This window comes from Pundamilia nyererei, unplaced genomic scaffold, assembly GCF_000239375.1.
Source record: "Pundamilia nyererei isolate P.nyererei 1_Seehausen unplaced genomic scaffold, PunNye1.0 scaffold00066, whole genome shotgun sequence".
In the NCBI taxonomy this organism is placed as follows: Eukaryota; Metazoa; Chordata; class Actinopteri; order Cichliformes; family Cichlidae; genus Pundamilia; species Pundamilia nyererei.
The window spans coordinates 1479512-1504698 of NW_005187467.1; the positions used below are offsets into that span (position 1 = coordinate 1479512).

At 38.0% G+C, this 25187-nt stretch overlaps 1 protein-coding gene across 9 annotated transcripts in view; it reads right to left on the bottom strand.

Moving 5' to 3' along the window:
* Positions 1-25187, bottom strand: part of tenm4 (teneurin transmembrane protein 4) — a 144042-nt gene that overhangs the window by 92185 nt on the left and 26670 nt on the right. For all 9 annotated transcript variants that reach the window (XM_005735955.2, XM_005735954.2, XM_005735953.2 and 6 more), the window contains exons 2-3: positions 17929-18214; positions 17006-17278 (exon numbers count right to left, since the gene is read on the bottom strand). In XM_005735955.2, the coding sequence (XP_005736012.1) occupies positions 17006-17278; positions 17929-18151 (496 nt within the window). In that variant the 5' untranslated portion in view covers positions 18152-18214. The remainder of the gene's footprint in view (positions 1-17005; positions 17279-17928; positions 18215-25187) is intronic.

The window sequence follows — 25187 nt, forward strand, 5'->3', positions numbered from 1 at the left end:
GTTTTAGGATTTTTCATTTGCTTCATCACTAGTGCTCTGGCTGCACTAGTTAAAATTCCATTACACAGATCTTTGGGATCTGTGTAATGGAATTTTGTCAAGATGATGCTGTGCTTATCTGACTTACTTTCTATTTTTATTTAATTAGTTTATGCAAAATTTCTTTTTACCAATTTTCACTTTACCTTTCTTAAACACTGTTTTACACTGCCTTTTTCAATCGTTCTAGAGTTGGAAACTGTTACAGAATCTACCGTATACTGGTTCACAAATCCCTATAATAGCATCTCACCCTGCATTAAGCTTCAAGCTGTTTTTACACATGTGCTGCAGCCGTGAACTTCTCTACACCGGAGGTGCAAAGGAGAATGTAAATGTCTGAAACAGTAAGACGGGAAATTAGCCAGTCTTCAACTTGTCAGCTACCTAATACACCTACCTAAGTCCGTGTGATGTCTTATTGCACTGATGTACAAATAGTGCAGCTAATTGTCTGCTGTATTAGCTGCTAGTAAGAGAGTGTGTTGCCTCCCACACATTCTATCCAGGAAGCTTCCTCATCCAAAAAAGAAATAAATAAATAAATACAAATAAATAAATAAGACTACTTCCAGTAGTGCGGACTATCTCCTTCAATGTGCTACATGACAGTTCATGTGTGAAAATGGCTGTAGTGTAATAAATGTCACAAAATGGTGAAAGAAACAGTATTCACAGTGTCACAGGGTAAGGTGACAAACATGTAAGGCATCCAAATTGTGTGTTACTGTGTGTGTGTGTGCGTGTGTGTGAGAGAGAGAGAGAGAGAGACAGACAGAAATAAACACTATAAAAAAAACACCAGGATAACCAATTTAAAATTACAGAAATAAAAAGCTGGAAAACTGATGATTTATTATTTAGCAATAATCAGCTATGTGCTATGTCACTCAAACCAACAGCAACATAAAAAGCATTTGTAGCCACACTTTCTGCTCCAGATCTGTTTGTATATTATGCCTCTGATTATTATGTGAGTTCAGAAGTGACTACAGACAAGCAAAGGCATTACCAAACGTATTTAAGAACTACAACTATTATGTGTACAGACTGTAATGCACATTTTGGCCTTGAGAAGCTACGAAACTAATGAGAATGATTACATTTGTGCATGAATGAGAAGCAGAATCAGTACAAACAAAGAAAGAAAATTTATGTTTAAAAATTCCTTTATTTGAGGAGGCTTCACATGCGAAGAGAGAGGAAATGAAATCAGGTAAACAAAGAATGTAATTTAGAGGGAGGATGTAATCAAGTGAAAAGAAAGTCGAATAAGAAGAATCAACAGAGTCCTGATATTCAAACCTGTTTTCTCTCCAAACTTAACTAATCTTTCTTATTTTACCACCGACTGATATAAAAGTCGGAAGTTATACAGAGAAAATAAGACATATTCATGGAGATAAAATGTGCCATTCTTCAGCTACGCAACATGATAAACCAGGTCTATGACTGCTTTTGTTAAATACAGCCACCACACAGAAGAAGGCTGGAGCAGACGAGTGACTCCGTGATGAATGGAGTCACTCGTCTGAATTATGTTTACTTAAAAACTGCAGCTAAGGGCACTAAGCATATAGGACACAGAAGTATGACTCAGAGTCTCAGAGGAGACTGAGTGTCATCATCACATAGCTATTCTCTTTGTAAAATGCACATTGTGTTGAACAATGGTGGTCATATAAGACTGTAGTAAAGGCAGAATCATTTATTGTAAAGCTAATCGTAATTTAATTTAATCACAGCATTGTACAATGATAATATTGCAACCCCGCCCCCAACCCAAAAAGGTCCAAAAAGCAAAAAAATAAATAAAAAATAGACAAATAAGAACAAACAAGTAATATTATGTGTCAACAAATTGGCTTGGACGGTTGTGTGGTACCATTTGAACAGGAGTATGTGAAAGGTTGGCAGGTTGTCATTGGCAGATCAGTAAAATGTTATGTAATTTGCTCCTGGCACCAATTTTGTCATCCAGTGTAGGTGGAGTAGGATTCACTCCAAGATGTTATGCCATGAATAAAGCTTTTGTCATATTTTCGGCTGCTGAATTTTATCCTCAGCCATCATCAGCGGGCCTGATCGTGAATATTCTGATTTTCCCTGCTGCTGTAAGTGTTCCAACTGTGTTTAAACGTGGAGGTCAAATGGAAATGGACAGCTCTATTTTTTCTGTGTGCACATACATGCAAAGTGCTCGTCTCTACACCACAGTGGTTTTGTTCCTTGTCTGCACCTACTTGGCATTTTGCACCAATCTGCTGATGGTGGTTGGTGATGTTAGTGAAGTGCAATTTTCAGCATCTTTTGCACTAATCACAGTAAGGACCTAATCAGAAACATGCAATGGGTGCAGCACAAAGGCTCTGTACTGTTTACATCATTACTTGGTGAAGGAGCACCTTTAAGTTCTCCTCTAAATTTATGTCTAACAAATACGTATGTTTGCCGCTGTGCTCAACTTTAATTGTACTGTTGCCAATCATCAGTCATCTATGCACAGAGTTTTGTTATTTATTTTGATTTGATTATTATGTGCCAGATTTCGCTTATGAAGGTCCTCCTTTTCTCTTGATTAGCTGTCTTTGGACCCATCTGAAGGCTGCAGGTATGCGTTGCTTCTGCAGTGTCTAATTTGAGTGGCACACGGTGAAATGTGATTATGCACACCACCACCGATAGTCTTGATTAAATCTTCCAAAATCAGAAGCAAGCATCTACTTCCGTGTCTACTATAGGAAATCTTTACTTACACTTTATGGAGCAAAAATCTAGTATCTTTGACAGTGTCTCTGCTAAACAAGAGTGGGTAAAAATAAAGGTACTTCAGCAGTATTAAAGCTTTACTTCTAGAAAAAAATGACCCACAAGTGTTCGTGCTTTTCAAACTAAGCTATCAAAACAAATTAATACAACAGTGACTGTTGTGAGTTTGCTGAGAAGCAGTAAGGATATATTCTCTTCAAAGGAAAACAGCTGGCTTTATAAATAAGCCTATTATGCCAAACCAAATACAAATAATGGTCTATTAATTGAGTTTTATTTGCCTACAAGGTGCTTTGGCCACCAAGGTGCTTTAATTGGATAGTTAATAGCCTTTAAATTACCTGAGCATCTGCAATTCCCTTTTCAGCTTTCCAAGTTTTTCCCCCCTCATAACGTCTTGTTGCTTAAAGCTCGAGTGGCCATATTTACAGTGTTAACCATTTAGGAATAAGTTGTCCGGGGAATGTTGTGTGACACAAGGTCTTTAAAAAGACTGATAAAGAGCCGACTCCATTAATAAGGAAGTCTGATTCTTTTTTTTTCTACTTGGGTGTTATCAAATGTATTCTCATGAACTATATCACATATTTTACTTTATAATGAATTTCGAGAATATGAAAATGTGGTGTTAATATTGCCATTGTGTCACTGACAATCTCAGAGATTCAGTAAAAATACAAGCAAAAGCAGGTGGAAATGTTACAAAAGATCAACAAAAAGCAATGTTTAAAAACCAACGCAGTTACAAAAATTAATTTTCTCATTTTTGTATTTCCAAAAATGTATATAATCTTTTAATGACCATATTATCCGTAATTTTTGCTGAATATAAACATTTTACATTTTCTTCTGACAAATATTTGTGCGGATAAGATCAATGGAAACAACAGATTTTGTAATAAGGCATGTAAAAAGTTATCAGGATTAGATTACAAGACTACAAGATGTATCTTGAATACTCATGTGTGCTCTGGTAATTTAACTAATCACAGTTCTACAGGCAATACGGCCAACAAGGCAGCTTAATTTTCTCTTGTGCATTATTATTAGAATTCCCAAATTGACATAATTGTGTTCTATGATACTGCTGCAAGCAACAACTAGCCTTTTGATAAAATTAACACTTGAAAAGTGATCTCACTTTAGGAAAAGAAAAAAAGAGAAAGAAAAGAAATGTAAACAAAAGCAAATTTGCAGCTTAAGGGGACAGAGTCATAAAAGTAACTCACCAAAAACAAGCGATAAACCGTATTGTAAACATATGTGGGTTTTTTTTTTTTAACTGTGATACTACAAAGATCATCAAGCTCCTTTGCAATACTCAAGATTACGCAAAACATGTCTGCTGTGTGACAACAAGACTTTGCTTATTGATTTGGTGCAATTCTATGTGACATCAAGTCCTCCTCCTTACCCCAACTCCACAATAGAACCATAGCCTCGCTTGCAGAGGAAGTGGGAAACAAGCTTTTATGAACCAGCATTGAAAAATTGATAAATATCTCTCTGATGGTGCCATTTACCTGTGAGGAATCAATATCATAATAACGAGAGTGAACCAAATGTATGATTGAAAATAAACTGTAAAAACACATAAATGTCTTTTTTCTTTATAGACGGGACTAACCATTACTGAGAAAATGGAAATTATACTGTCTTGTAATAAAACAGTATGCCCACAGAAGAAACAATTCCATTTAAGACTTTCACCACTACACTTCTATCAGCACTTTAAGCAAAGCATCCATTACTTACAACAACTGTATGCTCTTAAAGAGACAAATGCTGAATTATAAATGGATGAAAAGAATAAATCCAGAAAACAAGAGAAAAAAATCTCATCATCGATCATTAATGCAAATATCGTAGCAATAGCAGTAAAATGCTAGAATTAGTTAGTGATTTAGATCAAATGGGTAATTTTCATTAGTATATTCACAGGCAATGGGCCTAAGACTAATTTAACATCTTAGGCAGTTTTAATCTATTCATCCGCATGGGGAAGGAGGAGAATCTCTAACTAAGATAAAAAAAAAATCTGCAGCATTAGCAGACAGCAGAAAAGACAGATGCATTCCAGGGTATCACCTAGGAAGATGAACAGGAGGCCAGAGTGTCTTAGATTAGAGATGGCATTTCCTCTCTGGGTTAGAACCACAGACTCTCTCCCCAGTCATCCTCTACCCACATCCCTGCTTGGCTGCTGCCACTCTCTTGCATCCAGTCCGCTCTATTTTTCTGTGCTGGAAGGAAAAGAAGAAAACTTGTGTGCCCCGCTATCCAGCTGAAAGACACCATCTGTTCTTACTTTTCTGTGACAAACAGAGAAATGAATCAGACTCGGTATTTAAAACTGAAATCAACTGAGGAGACTTTTTTCTGTTCGAAGAGAAACCCTAAATCCCGCTGAACGGCAAGCTTCAACCTTTTTTGTGTTACCCTTAAGAAATGTTTTGACACCTAGAATAAACGGAGAACACAGTGTGCAGGCCAACTGAACATGCTGAGACAGCTAAGCTGATGCACCGTTTTTTTGTTGTTGTGTTTTTTAACTGAGCAAACGTTTTCAAGACTCCTTGGTCTTTAGGCCCAATCCCATTTCCCCCCCATTTTTTTTTACAATTTACTTTGCTGGTCTTTTGAATCAGTGCTACTTCTGAGGCAGTCTGACATTGCTAAATCCCTCCATACAACCCCATTTAAGCATCCCCAGGGTTTTCTTTGTTCTAGGATGAAAAGTAAAGGTTCCAATCTCCTCACCTCTCACTGTTAACGACATCCTGCAGGCCTGTGATGGCTGTTTTCAAGGATCTCCTGGTCGACACAACTGTTCGCAAGTGACACTGTGACAAGACATCTTCTCTAACTGCACAGAAAAAGTGCAGTAAAAACAGGCTTATAAACGCATCACGCCCATTTGGAGAATCCTCAGCAGAGGATTCCAAACTTCAAAGTTGTGCACATGGTAATCTGCTTTAAATGGATGTTTCGCGGCCTCTATCATAGCTCGATCATCAACTGAGCCGACTTAAACCATGGCTGAAAAAACAATACTAATAGTGGATAATTATCAGCTTTTACTTCGTCTGCACAGGCTGCTCCATTCCCTCTTCCATCGCACAAAGAGGCTGGTGAATAAACACAATGGCATGAATAAATAATGATCCCACAATCCTCTTAAGGTCCCCGAATAGTGAGGGGGAAAAAAGACAAAAGTTTACTTTTGGTGTTTGAGAGCAAGCAGAGCCTGAAATTGTAAGCGACTCATTAGGGCTACATGTGGCTTGCCTCGGGCCTTGCTGAACAAAGATAACACCATCCCCATCCTGCCATTCCTCAGTGCATTCTAGGGCTTGCCTAATAAAATTCTAAAGTATACCCTTAAGAAAAAGCTACATTCCTAATAAAAGACAATAAAGAGCTTAAACACGGCCTCAAAAAACTGAAAACCTTTACATCTTCCAAATTTTCTTCTGGAATCCAAACTGTATAATACAGTAAAATTCTTTACTGAGAGGGACACATTTTACATGATTCCACCAGATGTTGTATATAGCCATCGGAGTAACACGCAGGCTTTCATGAAAGAGAGTACACCTCTGTTAAAACTGATATCCTCCTCTCATCATGCTCTCCAGATAGCTTACATAAAAGCCCACTGTTTTTCATTTCAGACACTTTGTCAGTGTTGAAGAATTGATTTGTGTGTGTGTTCAGCTCCCACTGAGTGCAAGACAGTTCAAAAGGCTATCTAAAATACATGCTGTCAAGCGGCTTATGTTTGTAAGTGCTTATATAATTCATAGCATGATAAAAGTTAAGCCACTAAGAGTCAGCAACATGTTCAGTAAGATTAGTTTATACCACAAGAAGTTAAACAAAGAGTAAAGAAATGTGGGCATAAATGTATTTTGAATTTGAAAACAATTTCGACCTTATATAAGTATATTCCAACCATCCAAGTACTTCTTATAATTCATCCAAGTATGTAGTTAACAATACTTGGTTGAATGTCAGTTGCAAGAATATTTTGTGCAGACAGAAAACACCTTTACTAAGGAACAATTGTTCACAGCAAGGAAAACTATTTTTATTGCAAATTTGGACTTGGACAACAGCACAAACATCATGATTATTTTTAAATAATTCGTCAATCTAGTAGCAAAAAATTATAAGAATTTCCAATATTTTATATATTCTATTGTTGAGCTTTGAGTCCTTTGTGTACAATTTTTCGTTTTACGTTTTGACACATTTGTAAGGGTTAAAAAGAATCATTTAAGAATTAAAGACAACATTGAACAGTTTGTTTACCAACAATTATGGTGAATAACTACCAATTACAGACAAATGTTAAATAAGTGCAGTGGACGTCATGAACTTTAAAAAAATGGGCCTTTTTATAAGGGATTGCCTCAAGCAAAACACTGGGAAAAAATGAATTAATTAATAATGAAAAACTGGAGAAAAAGAGGGAGATGGAAGCACAAACTGGTCAACGGTAGAGCCAATCTCGGAAGGGTCCCTGGTGGCCCACAACCATCCAACAGCCTCTACAGTAGAATTCCTGCAATGGGGGATGTGGTCCAGGCCCAGCCGGCACTGGACTTGCAGCAAGCCAGCGACTGTCAGGCAGCTGTAAGCAGCCATTAATGAACCTTTGGAAGGTTCATTAATGGAAGCATTTTATGACTTTAACGTCTCAGCTTTGTTTTTGGTTTTTTTTATTAGTTTTTTTTGTTTGCTTTTTAGAAACAGGTGAAACACTTAGGAAAAAATGAACATACAGTAAAAACAATAATTGCTTTATCCCAGTTATCTTGTTCTCATAATTGTTGGAAGATAAAATCCTAATTGAAAATGAAACTGGATTAATTGCCCAGCCCTAGTATAATGTTACCTCAGTAATGTTACCTTGAGACATTTTAGTTCATATTAAACATACATTCTGTTACATAAAGGATGTTCTGAGCTAAACCGCAGGATAAGAATGGAGTCCAACAAATATTTAATGGATAAATATGAGCCATAAGCCTAATCTTTTTTCAGTCCTTTGTTTACTGCATTCTGGCTGTTACAGGTTGTATTATTATTCATGAAGCTGTCACTTTCTAGAATAAAATGAGACATTTACGGTTCTATCTTACTTCTATACTTTTCTTGGATGTGTACAGTGTGAAGAAAGCAGAACGTCCAGAAGTCTACGATGTGATAAGAAAAGGTACAATAAAGCTTTATTTATCCGAGATTAAGGAATATGTTTGCTACAGCAGTTAATATAATTTAATAATAATAACATCAACAGCACTAAGAAAAAGAAAAAGTAGAAGCAAAAAAGTTTTTAAAATGTCAATAAATGTTTAACTGAATTTTGGCAGTAGAGCTGAAACAGTCAGTCAAAGAAAGTCCGCCGTTGCCAGTCCAGTAAACGGTGAACAGTGTGGTCAGTATTATAAATTGGTATTTATTTTTTTCAGTGACCTCCTCTCGACCACAAATCTTCAAATATGTCCAATTTGTAGCCAATCACAGAGCCAGCTTTCTTGATCAGATTATCCATCTGTTAGTGTCACCAGCTCCGACGCAGTTCCCCCAGCAGACCCCAACAAAGCAGGCTGAGCTCACCACAACAAACTTATAGAAAATCTTTTCCTGCCTCTCACTGTCTTTTAGCAAATGACAAAAGGGGCACACAAGACTTAAAGCTCGACTTAACATTATAACAATGTTAGGAAAATCAAAATATTCTTTTTTGTCCTCGCTTTTCCACTTCACTTTTGCAAAAGCGAACGTAATATTATCGCAGCCATGCAACTGTTGTATGCTATAGAGTCACATAACTAGTGTAGCGTATAAATTTTTATAGTGGCTGTTTATCAGGCAGCTGACTGACAGAAGTCAATTTATTTTCTAGTACCTGATTAAGTTGTTCAACTTGACATTTTGAAAACATACTGCCTCAGGTTGCCATCCATACCTAAGCTAAATGGGAAAATGCGTCTGAACTACACTTACACGGAACAAAATGGTAAAGGCGTTACACTTCCAACCTACTGTAAACAACAGACAGAGCTTAGCTAGTAAGAAACCAGTTTAAATCCTCTAAAAGTGCATCTATGCCAGAATTTGGTAATTCACACACTGCAAGACAGACAGATAGACTGCAGCTCTGGTGCGACCTACTGCAGAAGCTGGCAATTCATACAGTTGCGATAAGACTGGCGTTTCCAGTGTGACAGCAGTACTTTTGGGAAACCTCTGAAGGCAGAAGAAAAAAAACTGTAAAGCTTATATCCCAAACTATTTTCTTCAAAATTCACAGGCTGTGAAATTTTCACTGTGCCAAGCTATTTTCAATGAGAGATAAATAATCCAGGAAGAACATGAGCTGTCCAGCGCAATGAGTCTTTATGTGTGTGAAAATAATCTTATATTTAAGCATGCTAATCTTATTTTGAATCGCTCTGTATTGACAAATAATTATACTCACAAAGGACCATCTGAACTCACATCATTCCCGGGTAAGACTTTTAAAAGAAACACAAATTTAATAGACACGTTTCATCCGCATCCACTGAGACTCTTTTGGCTCTTTTCTTGTGTACTTTTATACATATACGATGAAATATGCATGAGAGTTCAATAAAAAAACCATGATTTGATTTTGCATCTTAAATATAAGAAAGTGTTTTCTACCTTTGGATGATGAAGTGACAGAAACATATTTACATATTCAATTTCCATAGCTGGTGTTTACTGATAAATGTTAGATCAAGTAGGACTAAAAGTTCCATAGCTGAATTTGTGTCAGAGACCATACATATCAGAGGTGACTGCTAATGAGAAAATTCTCAGCATGAACATTTAATTATTTTTTTTATCTGAGACTGGGGCAACAGCACATTATGATCTCTGCTTCCTCAACCTCAATAACAACCCCTAATTGCTTTCGCAACGATAACCGATCATTCAGAGCTATCTGAAATTTTACTGCAAGGCTTCTAGAAAAGAGAAACATAAAAAGCATCAGATACAAGAGATTTGTAGCTGTTTTGTTTTAATGGTATGTTACATATTTATATGATAGCATTGAGTAAGAAACTGTATTTAATACAGGATCCTTGAATCTGGACAGTAACTATTACTCATGCACGGAAAAAGATTCAGAATATTGAATCAGTGCATTGCAGCTTATATTCCATTTTAAGAATGACTGTTCTCTGAAAATAACACAAGCATATAAAATAGGACTCTACATTAAATGGATATTGCTAAAAGAGGGACAGAAATTGTAACACTAGGTTTGGATAATCCTCCAAAGAGGAGGGCTCATCCTCCTCCATGTCGTGCTTTGAGGCCCCTGAGTCTCAGTGGTGGGCCCTGATGTGATGTTGGTTTAGACTGTCAGAGGCACTGGCAGGGAGTGGATAAGCAACCCCACAGATAACAGCTCAAAACTGTCCACAAGGGCCTATAAAACCCACCAAATTAGCCTGCAAATGAGCCAGCAAATATCTCTACTAATCCATGATCTGAGGAGAAACTCTGCCAAAAAAGTAAACAAATAAATAAGTTCATAAGAAATACTGGGGGTGGTGGCTGCTGTGAGCTAGGAAACCACTAGTGATTTCTTTGAAGCATCATTTCGCCTGATATTCTGCCGCTGCGATGCCCGTGACCATTTCAGAACAAGCTTCCATGTTGTGCTCGATGTGGTTGCAGTCAAATTACAGATCCCAGCATTACAGCAAAAACTCTCCTCTACAGCAAAGGATCACAGCCTCTATCACAGACGCCAAAAGTCAATGATGCCTCAAAATACCATTGTTTGACAACGATTCTGTTGTGTCTGCAGGAAAACCGATACAGCTAATAAACTACAATAGGACAGTGTAATTGTTCCTAAGGGTATTTGAAAAACAATATTCTGAGCAAAAAAGATATCTGTTAGAGAGAAACAATCACAGTCTGTATCAATAGTTTATCATAGCCTTACTTTTTCTATCTTAATTCTTTTTAATTAGCCAATAAAAACCCACAAACCTATCAAACAAACAAAAAAATACTCCCGTAACGTTGTAAGCAAGCGCTATGAGTCCAGCCGTGTAATACAGAAAAAACGTGTCCAAATGAAAGGCTGATGTCACTTCACCCCACAGGCTCCAATTTTATTCAGTTCAAAGTTAAAACACATCTTAAATGTGGAGTGTGCATCAAAGACATCTTCTCATATGATTCAGGGGGGTGTGGCCATTGGCATCTATCTCTAGGCAGAGCGTACATTTGTAATGTGCTTCCTTATTCTCTGTAACCTTTCAAATTATTTCATTTAGATTTTTTCAGCTTCTCACTTCACCAAATCCTGGATTTTACTTTACGTAGGTCAAATTAAAAAACAACCCCCCCCCTTGAAAAAAAAAAAAAAAAAAACAGTACTGGATTTAACAAAAGAAAGTGGACTATTGTTAGGGCTGCGTCTCTGTAACACATACATTTTACAATCACCCTCAAGTGTAGGTGCTTCTTTATGCAATGGAATTGTGGCTTGGGCACAAGAATAATGACAGTGAATAGAAGCGAACAAAAGGCCTTTCAATGCGTGGATACAGGGGACAGGTTGATGTACTCCCCGCTCAAGTTCAAAACTGTGAGAGATTTGCTTTTCAAAGCTCCTCAGCCTTTTGGGGCTGTGACGTTTCTACGAGGAACACCTGTCCCTCACACTCAGTCATGCTATGTTCAAAGATTCAGTAACTGAGTATAGCCCTGGAGCTCTTAACCTCAATCTTTCAACAGTTCAAGGTTTCTTCAGTCTTGAACCCTTCAACATGCATCTAAAACCAGGTAGCAAGGGAACAAAATCATTGTCACCAAGGAGTTGGAGAATACTGTGTGAGTTTTGTTTCACAGTTTTTTATAACACTTACTAACACTAACTATGACTGCATGTATGGATCATCAGTGGATGTCAGTAACAACATCTAAAGCAGACCAAAAAGAACATCTCGGTAGCAAAAACATCATAAGAATGCAGCAGCAGAGTGAATCTAGATAACAGACTGACCACATTTTATCTGCCAACTCACCATCAATAAATGCTGCACTTACCCAAGCTAAACGCATGATCAGCTCAGCAGATTATGTGCTTTGAAGGTATAAATGCTGATCACGGACTCATGTTATAATCAGAATTTTTAAAAAAAGACTTAAAAAACACGACCACCGCTCATATTCAGGCCTTATTTTTGCATGCTACCTCAAATCACTAGTTTGTGGAGCAGCCTCTAAAGTGTGTTGTTGTGATAAAGATCATAGGAAAGGGAAGAAAAACTGGGGGGAAAATGCTTTACTATTTTGGATAATTATAAGATCAGAATATTCCTCTTCTTTAAAAAATGAACTTTAAATGCTCATTAAGTCCATTCTCTTTTAATGAAATTTCCTGTATACTGCACTCAAAAACAAATGAAATTGTTGGTTTAAAAGAATCCTCTTTAATTGGATACTGCACAAATAAGGTTGTTTTTTTTGTTTTTGTTTTTTATAATTGAGTCAGTTGTGTTATTTCAGCAAAATACTGCATTCTGGCAAGTCAACTTAATGGCTTTTTATTGAGTCAATTCAACAATTGAGAGTAAAGTCCATTCTGTTCATAGTTCACGTGATGTCACAGCGATTTCACGCTGCCGTATTTGATCGGAGCCCATACACTGTGTAAGGTCACAGCTCTGTTAAATGGGTATTTACATGTACTGTGATTAAATATACAGAATAGAAGAAGTCATATTTTCTAGGTTAAGAACAGGTCATACATGATTAAATTCAACTACCCGTGAAAAGAGAGTATCGGACCATGTATACCATATAGAAAGGGAAAAAAAGCATGGAGCATGTGTTACTAAAAAGTAATGGATATAGGAGAGGTAGAGAAATCCTAAAAGTAAAATATATAAACAGGGGTGTGTGGGAGCTAAGTTTAGGTATTCTGTTGCAAGGGGTTGTTAGTGGTGGCACAGAAGCACTTCTGGGTTATTTTAAAGGAGAGAAAAATTGTAAACAGAACCTAAAAATAAAATGTGTAGTATTTGGGTGTGTATATTAGTGATGCTTTCTAGGATGGGAACTCCCCATACTGCAGATAGCATTTTGGAGGGTGGTACTATTACTAGTACTTGGCAGTAATACAACTTATTGTTTGCTCAAAGAAGTAGTATGGACTAGTGTCTTATTTCAGTGAGATGCTCTAGCTCAAAAATCTGAGGTGCATATTTTTTCCCTTAAAAATGTTGTTGGTTTTGGTTATGAAACAGGGTGGTGATGGGATACTGAGGCAGAGCAGTGCAGAGTGTGTGTGACTGAATCTGTAGAGAACTGGGTGGGTTGCTCTCTGTGCAGAGCAGCGGGGGAACCGTAACTAAACTGAGAACAGTGTGGAGTACAGATCCAAGGAGTTTTGTGCTCCATGCAACTGTCTTACTTAATTTTAGTTTACTCTTTTCATCCATCCATCCATCCCCTCAAATGTAACTGTTTTCAATGCAAGACTAATCCATAAAAATAAGCTAATTTACTTAAGTTGCTATAATATACTCAAATCATTCATATATAATTTTTTGGAATTCAGCAAGTCCACATATCAGTGAGTTATTTAACACAGCTGCGGGACACAACTTGACACAACTTCTTTTTTACCCCCGTCCCAAAAAATACATTTATATAATGAAAACCTCTCCTAAGCTCAACAGAAGTGGCATCTGGCATCAGGACTGCTCATTTGTGTTGAAATCTTCTATTTTAAAAGGAAATCAGAAAACTTTATTCAAATTATTATTAGTACTACTAGCATATAATTTTGATTTCACTCAGACACCCCCTCAAGGAAAGTTTCATTTAATAAAAGATTTAAAATCAGAGTGAATCCAGCGATTTCAGGAGTGTGTGGAGACAACACAAACCCCTACTAGTTGCTTGTGTGCTGCAGGCTATGGAGAGACTTTCACAAGAAGATTTCACCAAAGTATCATGAGGCTTTGCCCTGAAGCAATGCCTACAGTTACCAGGATTTCAGTAATGACCATTAATAATAAAATAAAATGAAATAATTAAAATAAAAAATTTTGCATATTCTTTATACCGGCATTAAATTTCTGTGAAATGATGTAACAAAGCGTATCATGAAATTGAACTTTACAGTAACATCAAGGCTCGGCTGCATAGTATATCTCCTCAATCGATACAGACAAGATCTCTCGGGAGGACGGAGAAAGGGAAAGCAAAATCAGTACACAACATAACTAACCACTCACTGGAACTAATTACATTTTGTCCTTTGAAAAATATCAGCATCAGTCACTCAAACATTTTCTATCAACAAGAACTGTGTAGACTTTAGCCACATTATTTTTCTCCACAGGTTATGGAACACATGAATAACAATCCCTCGACAGGCTTTTGCGGCCATCTCCACTGCCGGTTCTTATGGTTACAGAAATGTAATAGCCCAGCCATGACAGTGGGGGAAAGTTGGATTAGAGAGCACATCTGGATAAGCCATTATTGGGTAAAAACCAAGAACAGCAAGTCTCTCCCAAACCCAGCAGTCTGCCTGGCCCTTCTTGCAGTTTAAACTCTGTAAGATGTGCAATGACTCAGCAGTCGCTGGCTGCTGGAAGCATCCTCAAGGGACTCCCTAGGGACCGGAGGCAGCATGGATAGGATAAACACACATACCGGTACACACTGCATTTAAATGATATCCAATCCACAGTCGAGCACATGCATGTGCACACAGATGCACGCATATAAATGAGGTTTACAATGAGCACTGGAAATACTTATTTCTCCATTAAGTATCAAATGATAACAATAAAAATTTGCATGTCTGCGACACTACACTTATTTATTGAAACTAATCATGTAATTTGTTAAAACGGCAATCAAGATAAAGGCTAATATTACTGCGACATCTCAAATGGAATGAATCAGTGAAGCACACTATGATAAGGAAAGGTTTTTTTTTCAGTGTAAAACTGACAACTGAATCACAGCATCGAGAAAATTGTTCCAAAATTGCTGTCACTTATTTGCATGCATTAAAACTAGGGTCAAGTAAGTCACATGTGAAGAAGGGGGGACTGCCCAGTGGCTTGAATACATTAAAGCAGAGTAAATGGTTTGTTGATTTAAAGAGATTAAAGCACACACAAGCAGACCTGCTCGATGGATTTTAATTAACTTGCCATATATAAATTGTATGTTATCAGGCATTACTGAATTAAATGCTGAATACAAGTGCTCTTTCTGCTTGGGTGAGTGGAATAAAAAGCTACTTAGAATCCCGATTGGGTCTCACAGACGCATGATGCTGCAGCTTCGGGTGCTCTGAATACATTCCAGCCTACCAACCCCTGAACAGTCAACCAAGAAGAGTCTCTTTAATTATATACAATGCTGGTAAAATCAAGTCCTTTGGCATCTCAGATGATCAAGCAGAGAGATGCCATGTTCTCTCCCTGAGTCATTCGGGCAAATGGATTCCACTTCCAAGAGTCATTTCTGTCAGTTATAATAAGAAGCTAATACATAATGTGACACACTCTGAAATGCAAAACTATTCACAAGGTTCTCTACAAGGCTGTGCAGGGGCAATTAGAATTTTGCCGCTAGGCCCTTGATGAGTTCCTCTTTCTGGGAAGTATCCTGGGAACAGTGTCATAAATCTACCCGTTAATATGCATGATTTAGGTTTGTTTCTAACTATGTATCGTTCTAAACAGACCTTAAACTTTACCATGTAGTACCTCTGTATCACAAAAAGCAAATTAAATGACAGAGTACCTCCAACCTATGAGAGCTTTTTCTTTCAGTTTACACACTGTCCAAAAAAATAGCAGGATGCAACAGAGTTTACTGACAAACAGGCACAGCGGGACTGAGCATCCAAATTTAATCTTCCAAACAGAATTCTGTAATATCACAACTTTACGGCTCTCGCTAATCTGCAATTTAACAAGTAGCTTCAGCAAAACTGTTATTCCCTTCCGGCGTTTTCTTTGTCGCAGGTAAAGTCAGGCTCTGGAATTGTAATACCCCTAAAAACACTTGAAATACTGTAGCATGCACAGATATATGTCTCCCTCCATTCACCTTTGACTCGGCTGACACACAATAGCACTACTGATAACATAACTGTAATTTCATTCAGCATTACATGTTTGAACTGGTAACTGATTCCTGAGAAAGACAGGAGCTGATTATACAGGGTCACCTGATGTATCAGAATGCCAATGTATTCTGTACTCGCTGTAAAGAGCGAACACAGAATACAATACAGTGTGAAATGTATGTAATGAATAACATGATCCTTTGGCCAGTAATGCGCTGCTAATGTTTGTTAACCCTTGTTCCCGATCGCCAGCCATGACAAGTTGGGCCCACCCCCAGAGGTTGACACAATTTTGTTCCTTAGATTAATTAAATATGAGATCCCAGCTGTTTGAATCTGTATCTTTGAGCCTGTTACTGAACACCACCCCACAGCCCCCCTTTCACCCCAGCCATGATGATGACTGCTCTTTTATCTCATGTCTTCCAGCATACAACGTAGAACACGTGGACATTTAACGAGGCTAAACATTTAATTTTCATTTAAAGAGGTTTATATGTGAGTTTCTGAGCAAACACACAAAGACTTCATGCGCTCTGGGACAAAACAGAAGCACCAAGACAGATCATTGTCCAACAAAGACCAATACAATACAACAGATTCAGCAGAAAGAAAGCAAGAATGAAGCGATCCCTAAACAAAAAGCAGAGGTAATGGCAGGTAATAATTCTGATCGTGCTGAAAACTAATAAGCGCATCTCCTTTTAGAAGTCACATCCTAATTATGCTGGTCTTTGGGCCAATTTCTGATATAATCAAGCAAAAATCTGAAAGGCTTAATGAAACTGTCATGTTTAATTGCAGCTCATCTTGTCTTTGTAAGAAGTCCAGTTGAGCAATGCCAAAAACTATTCAACCTAACATAATAATCATTTAGTCTAAAACTGTGACTTTATTTCACGCTGTTCTTCTTTTCCTGTTAAACAACATGTTACGTTGTTTACACCAGCGTCAAAATAAACCAAAAAAATTCAGACTCTGCTTTTTGATAAAGAATGGCTGAGAAAAAGTAAAAAGAGAAAAGCTCCTTACCATTTTCTGTGTTCTCATGTTCTGTGTCAGTCAGAGTTAGATTGGAGTTGGCCCTGCTGGAGAGGCACGAGCTGCGGCCTGACTTGGTGTTGCTGCGGCCCCATAATCTGACTGCATGCTCTGGTGACATAATGCCGTCCGTCTCCGTGTCCGCATCTGAGCCCACACTGACTGAATATTCGCGGTGTGCCATCCCCAGGTCAGTCCTGTATGTGGCGACATGCGATGGGAGGGCATCTCCAAAGCCAAGATCTCGAAGGGAAAAGTCTCCCCCTACAGCAAGCCAACAGATAGACATAATTAGCTGCATCACTTAACATAATTAACAGTATTCAGTGCAGGAAAATGACAGCAATTTAATGGCCTGGGCGGAGAAAACACTATAGAGCAAAGGTTTCACTAGCAGTGGTCGTGGAGTTGCAAGCACATGAAGGATTGGGACATTTAACATTTAAAAAAACAAAACATCTTTATATGCTTTCACTATATTCACTTTAGGGTACCTTATCAGAACTATGTCTTGTTACACTGGGGCAAATTGTAACTCAATTCCCTGTTTTACTGTACTTAAATGTTGCCTTTTTTTTGCTTTTGCTCTGCTAAAGCAGAACTACAACATCAAGTGGCAAGCAAATTTAAATCTACCATCATATTTCATTTAAACTTAAATGATTAATTATGCATTTCAGCGAGCAGGTGAAAGTGTGCATGTCCTCCATGCAGTTTTTAACATTGCCATGGTAAGTTCAATCCATAGCCACCTTACTTAATAGTTGGATGATGCTGAGTGACCTCTACTGCGACTCAATGTAAATTAATAAGAGATTCATCATTAAAAAATGATGATGCATATCACTAATAAACCGTTACTAGCTATACCAAGTGATATTAATGACACTTTCTCGTCTACTATTTTGTCTAACCTTGTCGGTTGAATTCATCCACTTCGTGATGAACCATTTCCTTGACACGGGTCCCGTAAGCCATCCTCGAATCATGGTCGAAGGCTTTTAGTGTTTCACTGGAGCTGTAGGACTTTGCGTTGGGTTTACCGTCCTCGCTGTCTGCTGAGGAGCTAGTGTAACGGCGCTCTGTGTCCTGCCGAGCAGTAAGTGAGCGGTAGGGTCTACGTTCCTTCACTTCCATGGCTGCCTCCACACTACTTCCAAAATCAAATGTGGGTTACAATGCCAGTTTAGTTTGAGAGTTCTGTAGAAGAAAAAGGAAAAGAAAATATTTTAGCCTTTATCATCGCCCAAAATAAAGTTAAGGCATTCAAATGTGTATAAAATATGTCTAATTCAAACATGCTCATATCATTTCAGGAAGCATAATGGTGGTATGTTAAAAAAAGCCATTACTGACTATTTTCAAATAACAATCTCCGTACACCCACATACACACACTTAACCAAGCTGATGCAGAAACATATCAAATGCAAATGCATGCCCCCGAACAGCGCATGCATGGCTCAGCACACACAATGAGAGCCCGGAGAACCACTAGGATTAGATTTCATAAAATATTGCACAACAAATCTTGCACCTATAAAGTTTACGGTGCAAGTCTCCCACAAATATTCTTTTTTATGTGCCACATAGAAATGCTGGGACTCCAGCATCTGTAAAAGTGGCAGGTGTCCCTCCATGAATTGTGTTGTTTATAAGTTACAAATCATCACCAGTTGGAAACGGAGGTTTCAAACAAATCTAAGACTACTCTGAACCCACAGAGATGATTAAAATCTGCAACATAAAACTACTACTGCCAAACAGAACACAGAGTATAAGATCTACACAGAGAAGAACTTTAGGCATTCAGCTATGTGGTGCATTTTATTTTCTTGGCGTCAAGGACAAACTGTTGAAGTGAAAACAGAAGAAAATAAAGATAAAACTGCAAGACGTTGCTGTCTCAGAGAAGCACGACATAAATCAATGGGTATTAGTACAGTGGACAGCAATTTTTGTCATGCAAATATGACATTCGAAGCGACCACGTGGATATAAAAACATTTGATCGCATCTACAAATGTCACTATGAATGGAAACCTTACAAAAATGCTTGATCACAGTTCACTCTGAAGCTCAGAGTAACCTGTATTTCTGCTTCATCCAAATGCATTGCCATGATAATTATATTTCACGAGCTGAACACCTTACCATTCATGCCACAGGGTTCTTTTTCAATTCTGCCTGCCTCAACACTTGACAATGAATTACTATAACCAAACGCAGGATGCAACTCACTGGACGCTAGAAGACGACTCTCTGAACGAAAGATAAAAAACACACCAGGCAAATCTGGGAGGTTTAACTGACAATATGGCTGCGCTGTTCAGACAAGGATTTTTTCACAAGATAAGCTCTTTATGAATACTGTATGAGATTTGTGCCGGACAGAACAGTAAACAATAATCCGTAGTGAACTATATTTGCCCTTTCTCCCAAAAAAAGTTTATTTTTCAAAGATGCCATTGTTGGAGTTGGGGGCTTTCTTTTTTGTACGTATTGACAGCTGAAAAGATCCTGGTGATTAATGACTTGAGGCCTCAATAGCAGGACCTCTGCCACATGGGGAGGTGGAGGGTTTTGGGGGTGGGGGCGTAGTGCGAATGCTCCCACTCTTCTGCCACAAGAGCACTTCAGCTGCTCCCAACATTTCAAATGCAGCCTGTATGAGTTGCTAATTTTTACCTTTTACTCGAGATCCTTGATGCTATGCAAATGTGAGGTACCAGACAACAAGCAGCTTTCTAAAGTTTCAAGAATGTTCTGTAAAGTGCATTGTTTTTGTTTCCTGAGAGCTGGGCTCAGTGCTTTGGCCATCTCTGTTCTGCACAGCCCTTCCTCCTCATTACTAATCGGCTAGTATGCAATGAGATGTAGTTTTGAGACCATGGGAAACCTCGTGAAGTTTTTTCAAAGAGGCTAACAGACTATGCACAGTGACAAATGACATGGGATGCAAATGTTCTCCAGTCTTGAAACCCTATCCACCTTAAATGCTGCTGTCAGAATTTTTACAAAAGGCACCTGTAAAATGAAACAGTGTTTAGCAACATCTGACATTATCATTGTGTTTCAGTGCCAGAGAGCAAAGCTGTTGTTGTTCTTCATCTGCCCAAGTCTAAATCCTGTGAGAGCGTGCCAAAACAAAGGAAACGCCACCGTTATTCTAATGTACTTTTGTGTGAAGATAATAAACAGAAGGTTTTATTTTCCAAGTTATATCGTCACTCACTAAAAAAATAGAAGTAATATGTGATACAAAGCCTATTTTTAAAGTGTTATTATCATCTCATGGTAGGCTCAAGGGAATGAACAAAGTGCCTTGAAGCACCGAAGGAGAAGGTTAATGAGGGTATTTTTTCAAAGACTAAGAAAAGTTATTTACAAAGAACAGTAAAAAAGACATAACTGCCATGAACTGAAATCTCTAAAATGAAGATAATAATCAAGCTTTTATTCTAAAGACAAAGTTCTCCTAAAGCCTTAGATGCAGACCTCGAGCAGTGCCAAAAAGACGCTAACTGCATATCTATGGAATGATCCAAAATCAATTGAGGTCTCTCTGGATAGACAAAGAAATGATGGATGGTCTATTTTCCTCTTTAAAGCAATTGCAGACTCCACATTTTTCAATTACATTGTCTACAACTGACCAGGGTAGAGTCAGGTTTGTCTGTGGGTGTAAAGCAGATGTATAGCAGCTGTAAGCAGTGCAATAATGTGGTTCCACAGAAAAGGGCTTGCAGGGAGTATTCAATAATAAATGAATTGTCAGTTCAAGTCATCAGACACAGTGATGCATAAGGTCCTTGTTGAAATATCTGCTGGGAAGCAAGAACAGATTTAAAAATCATCTGATCCATTCAGTACTTCAAGGTGCATCGGAGATGACAATCAGCCAATACAACTTAGAATGAGCTACCATAGATAAAAGAAAGACCACTGGAGCTCCCGAAGAAAAAGTCACAATTAAGAAGTAATACTTGCAAATCCGCATTCTTCAGGAACTGGATTTCACTCCTTAGGAAGAAAGGTTAAAACCAGTATAACTTACTGGAGAAAGGTTAGTGCTGCTGCTTTCAGACGGAACGTAACCAGCTACCAGCGACATGCAACCTGGAATATTAGCATGATAAAAAATACAGTTTTTAACAAACGGACTAGCCAGCTGTTCCAATCTCTTCCAGGGTTCCGGTTAATTTTAGTTCAGGCCATTTTTTACCTGGTTTGTATAGTCTTATTAATTCAGTGTTAAAAAGCAATAAACCTTGCCTCTATAAATCTCCACAGTTCTCCAGTACATCAGCGTCACCGCTCGTAAATGGTTACTCGGGTTAACTGATTTCTGCTTAGAAAATGAGTTACTGTTAAGTTTTGCTGAACAAACTGCAGGCAATTAATTCTGTATAATCAGCACATCTCAACTCCCCAAAACAAACTACGCTAAAGACAACTCTTATGTGATTAAGTGGAAACTGCTGTAGCTGCAGGAGTTCCTTGTTCCAAAGGTAGTCTTTTGTCTTTCACAAAACCTGGCAAAGCAAAGCATAAAATAAACCACCTGTAGTTTATCTGTAGTGCAAAAGTAACTTAGTGAAGCTCATGTTAAAGCACTTGTTGAGGTTTTTGTCTGGAGGTTACTATGGCCATTGGTCCAGTGTCAGGAGTTAAATATGTGATCTAAATAGGTGGGAGGCAATTGGGGTACAATATAAATGCAAATGGGTCTGTACTATCCATCAAACAATTAGCAGCGTGCTGAGAATTGCTATTCAGCACCGGTGCATATAAATCTAGCCTTCTCTCGCAGCACAACCCTGTTTTCCATTATAATTAACTGCTTGCTGCTCTTTACATGTCATAGATTTTTCCATGCAGTATTCGAGACTAAATGGTAACATTCGTCACAGAGTAAAGACTTTGCAATTTTGGTCCCTGAGAAAAAAAATGGCAATGAGAAAATATTTACAATATATTTGGTTATGGCAACAACAAGTTTGTTTTTCTATTGTTACAGAAGCCCTAGGACAGAATTGTGATAGGGTCAATAATTTAAGATGCGCATCTCCCAGTGTGACTGCTGCCATGACCTACATCTACCGCCCGACCAGCCAACCAGGACAAAACAACATGCTGATAAACACAACGTAAGCGCCATTATGAATTACACAAAACAAACCTCAATTTAACATAATAATATGTTAAAATCTGCAAAACAAAATGTTTGTGAATCCAACAAAGAAGAAAATCTATTTGAGCCGTGGCAGCAGAAGCCATGTTGCCTTGCATGATGTGTCCTTCAGCTGTTATCACAACAGTGCCAAGTATGAAGCATGGAAGGGAAAAGCAGAGGCTTTGCATCCATGTGATGTAACCTACAATTCAGTTGGTATTATAACATTCCTTAAAATATCTCTGGTATTATTGTTATAGCACAGCCTAAACGCACTGAATTTAATATCATACTCCAGCACCTTAGAGCATTTTCACACAGTGTTTACCAAATTCCTTTGAGTATTTTCCGAGGCAATTACAGATTACTTGCTTGTGAAATCTCTTAATTGATTGATTATAAACACTGGCATTTAAAGTTTTCCTCATGAGTGATGCTATTTTAAGACAATAGCTGATAAGTAACAGCTGGTAATGTTCAGGTGCATGAAACAAAATATTTTAATGCAAATGTAATTTAATAAGAATGTAAGTTTTAAGGCTATGTACTAAATCTAAATAATATTGCAACTGATCATTAAAATGTTAGAACTGTATTATCTGTAACACCTACTGTAAAGATACAATACTGTGCAAAAAGTCTATTTTTCTGTATACTTTGCTTCTAAGGCACAAAGCTTTCTTGTCATTTATTTTAGGTTATCTTGAGCAATAGTTCTTCAAGTTTTTTTTCTTTTGACACTGGCTAATTTTTCAGTCCAGTACTTGTAGCTCACTATTCTCAGAGGGATGCTCTTTTTTGTTAAGCCTACAAAGGACTTACACATTAAGAGAAAATTGGTAAAAATAAATAAATAAATAAATAAAAATGTAAAAAAAAAAAGTACTGTACCTGATATCTTCAGACACTTTGTTACTAGCTGCCTGTCATAAAAATGCATTATTTGGAGTTAAATCTTTTAGTACTACAGTTTGACAAGCATAAAATAGCATTTTTGCACCAACAAAGGGATTCCCAAAGAGGTATGAGCCAAAAACCGGGCCTATATCAGCAGTCTGTGCTTAGAAAATTTGAGGAAACTGGAAAGATGGAGGACAAAAGAACAAACAGTGGAAAAACTCTATTTGTTTTTCCAGGGGGAAAACATTTATGCTTTGGGGCTGCATTTTAGCCAGTGGTGTTGGAAAATTTTTACAGGCTGATGCAACACAGACGATGATGATGATGACCACAGAAAAGTACAGTCAGATCACGCATGTAAATCTTCTGACTGGCAATGGCTTACTTTTTTAGCATGATGATGATCCCAAACACACTGCCAATACAGCAAAAGCATACCTGTATAGAAAAACACACAATGGAAAACTATCACATCAATTATGGTTTGGCCTCCCTAGAGCCCATACCTTATATTTATTGAAGCAGTATGGAATTTCCTTTACAGAGGACAGAACAAAAGGCTGCCAACATCCAAAGAAGAACTTTGGAATACACTTCAAGAAGCCTGGAGAATTATTCCTTAGAAATATTCTTTATCACTTGAAGGAATGATAAGAAAACTTGTCTAAGGCAGTTCTGGCTGTCTAGAAGAATAAAGGTGGTCATACCAAGTTTTGACTCTCAAGCTCATTAAAATAGTACAAATTCTGTTTCTGCCTATTTACTGTATCTTCATGTAAGTTTGCCCATGTTTTACTAAATAACTGCAACTATTTCCCCCTTTAAAGTTATCAGGCTAAAGCAATGTATACATAAGAGATCAGGTGAAAAACTTTTACTTATCAAGTCACATAGTCAAATAATCTGTAACAGAAAGCTCACAACACTGCAGACAAACATCTACACCTACAAGCAGCTCATAGTGCAGCTCAGAGGAAAATTGGGCAGGTATCAGTAACACTGTCTACAAGGTCTATTGAAAGGAAGAAGTGCTCCATGCAGGCTCCATTTATTTCTTTTCTGGAAAATTTTCACATGCTTAGACTCTATAGAAAAGCCTCCTCAGCCAACAGAAAGGTGTGTTTTCAATAGAGGAAAAAAGAGCTGGGTAGATGGGGTCGGGGGCTGAATGGCCTGCCAAACAGATCTGAATTCAGTAGTGCTAATACAAGCTGCGGAGGAGAGGGGGCATAGTGGTGGTGGGGAGGTATCTCAACAGCCGCCTCCTTCCGGGATCAAAAGCGAGCCCCACCAGCGCATTAAACAGAATGCGTAAAAGCCTTTACATAAACAAAAGTAGTCTGGGACCAGTGCTGCAGCACGCTCCCTGCTACTAATCACTCTAAGCAATTCAAGGTTTAGCCCTGACAGAAGGAGCAGGCAATGGAATAATGCTTTTAAACCAGCCCGGTAAATAACAGAGAGAAGCAGTCTATTTATTCACTTTACACCACTGATATACACTGCTGGCCTTGGCAAAATACAGAATGCGAAGATTGATTCAGAGTTCTGTACATACACATGTTAGGAATTAATGGGAAGACAGGAAATAATATGTTTTGGTAAGGTTTGCTGTCCCGAAGAAAAAGCGAGACAGCAAATAAATGTGGAGTTCACGCAGGTTTGAAAGAGAACCTCTCCACTAGGCTGAAGTGCTCCGGTGGTGACCTGTCTCTCATTAGTCTGCGGACTAATGCTCATTACCCTGCAAAGGCTAGACCTGAATGATTTATAGTTTGGCCTGAAGTGAAACCAAAGCTAATACCAGCAAAGCAATAATCAACTTACTGTAAACGTCGTTGATATTTATTCTTAAAAATATTTGAGAATTTGCAGCTTTAGCCAGAGGAAGGTCTATGGGGCTGAAATGCTACAAATAAATGATGCACTGAACACAAATATTGTGTAGTGCTAGTTCCTGCTTTAAGGAGTGATTCATCGGAATTACAAAAACACCCTTCTTCAATGCGTGGAGACTATGTGTGTGTCATAACGCGGTTCAGAGAGGAGAACACATTCGATATCTGCTGCTGACCGCCTTCAAATACTGCAAATAGAA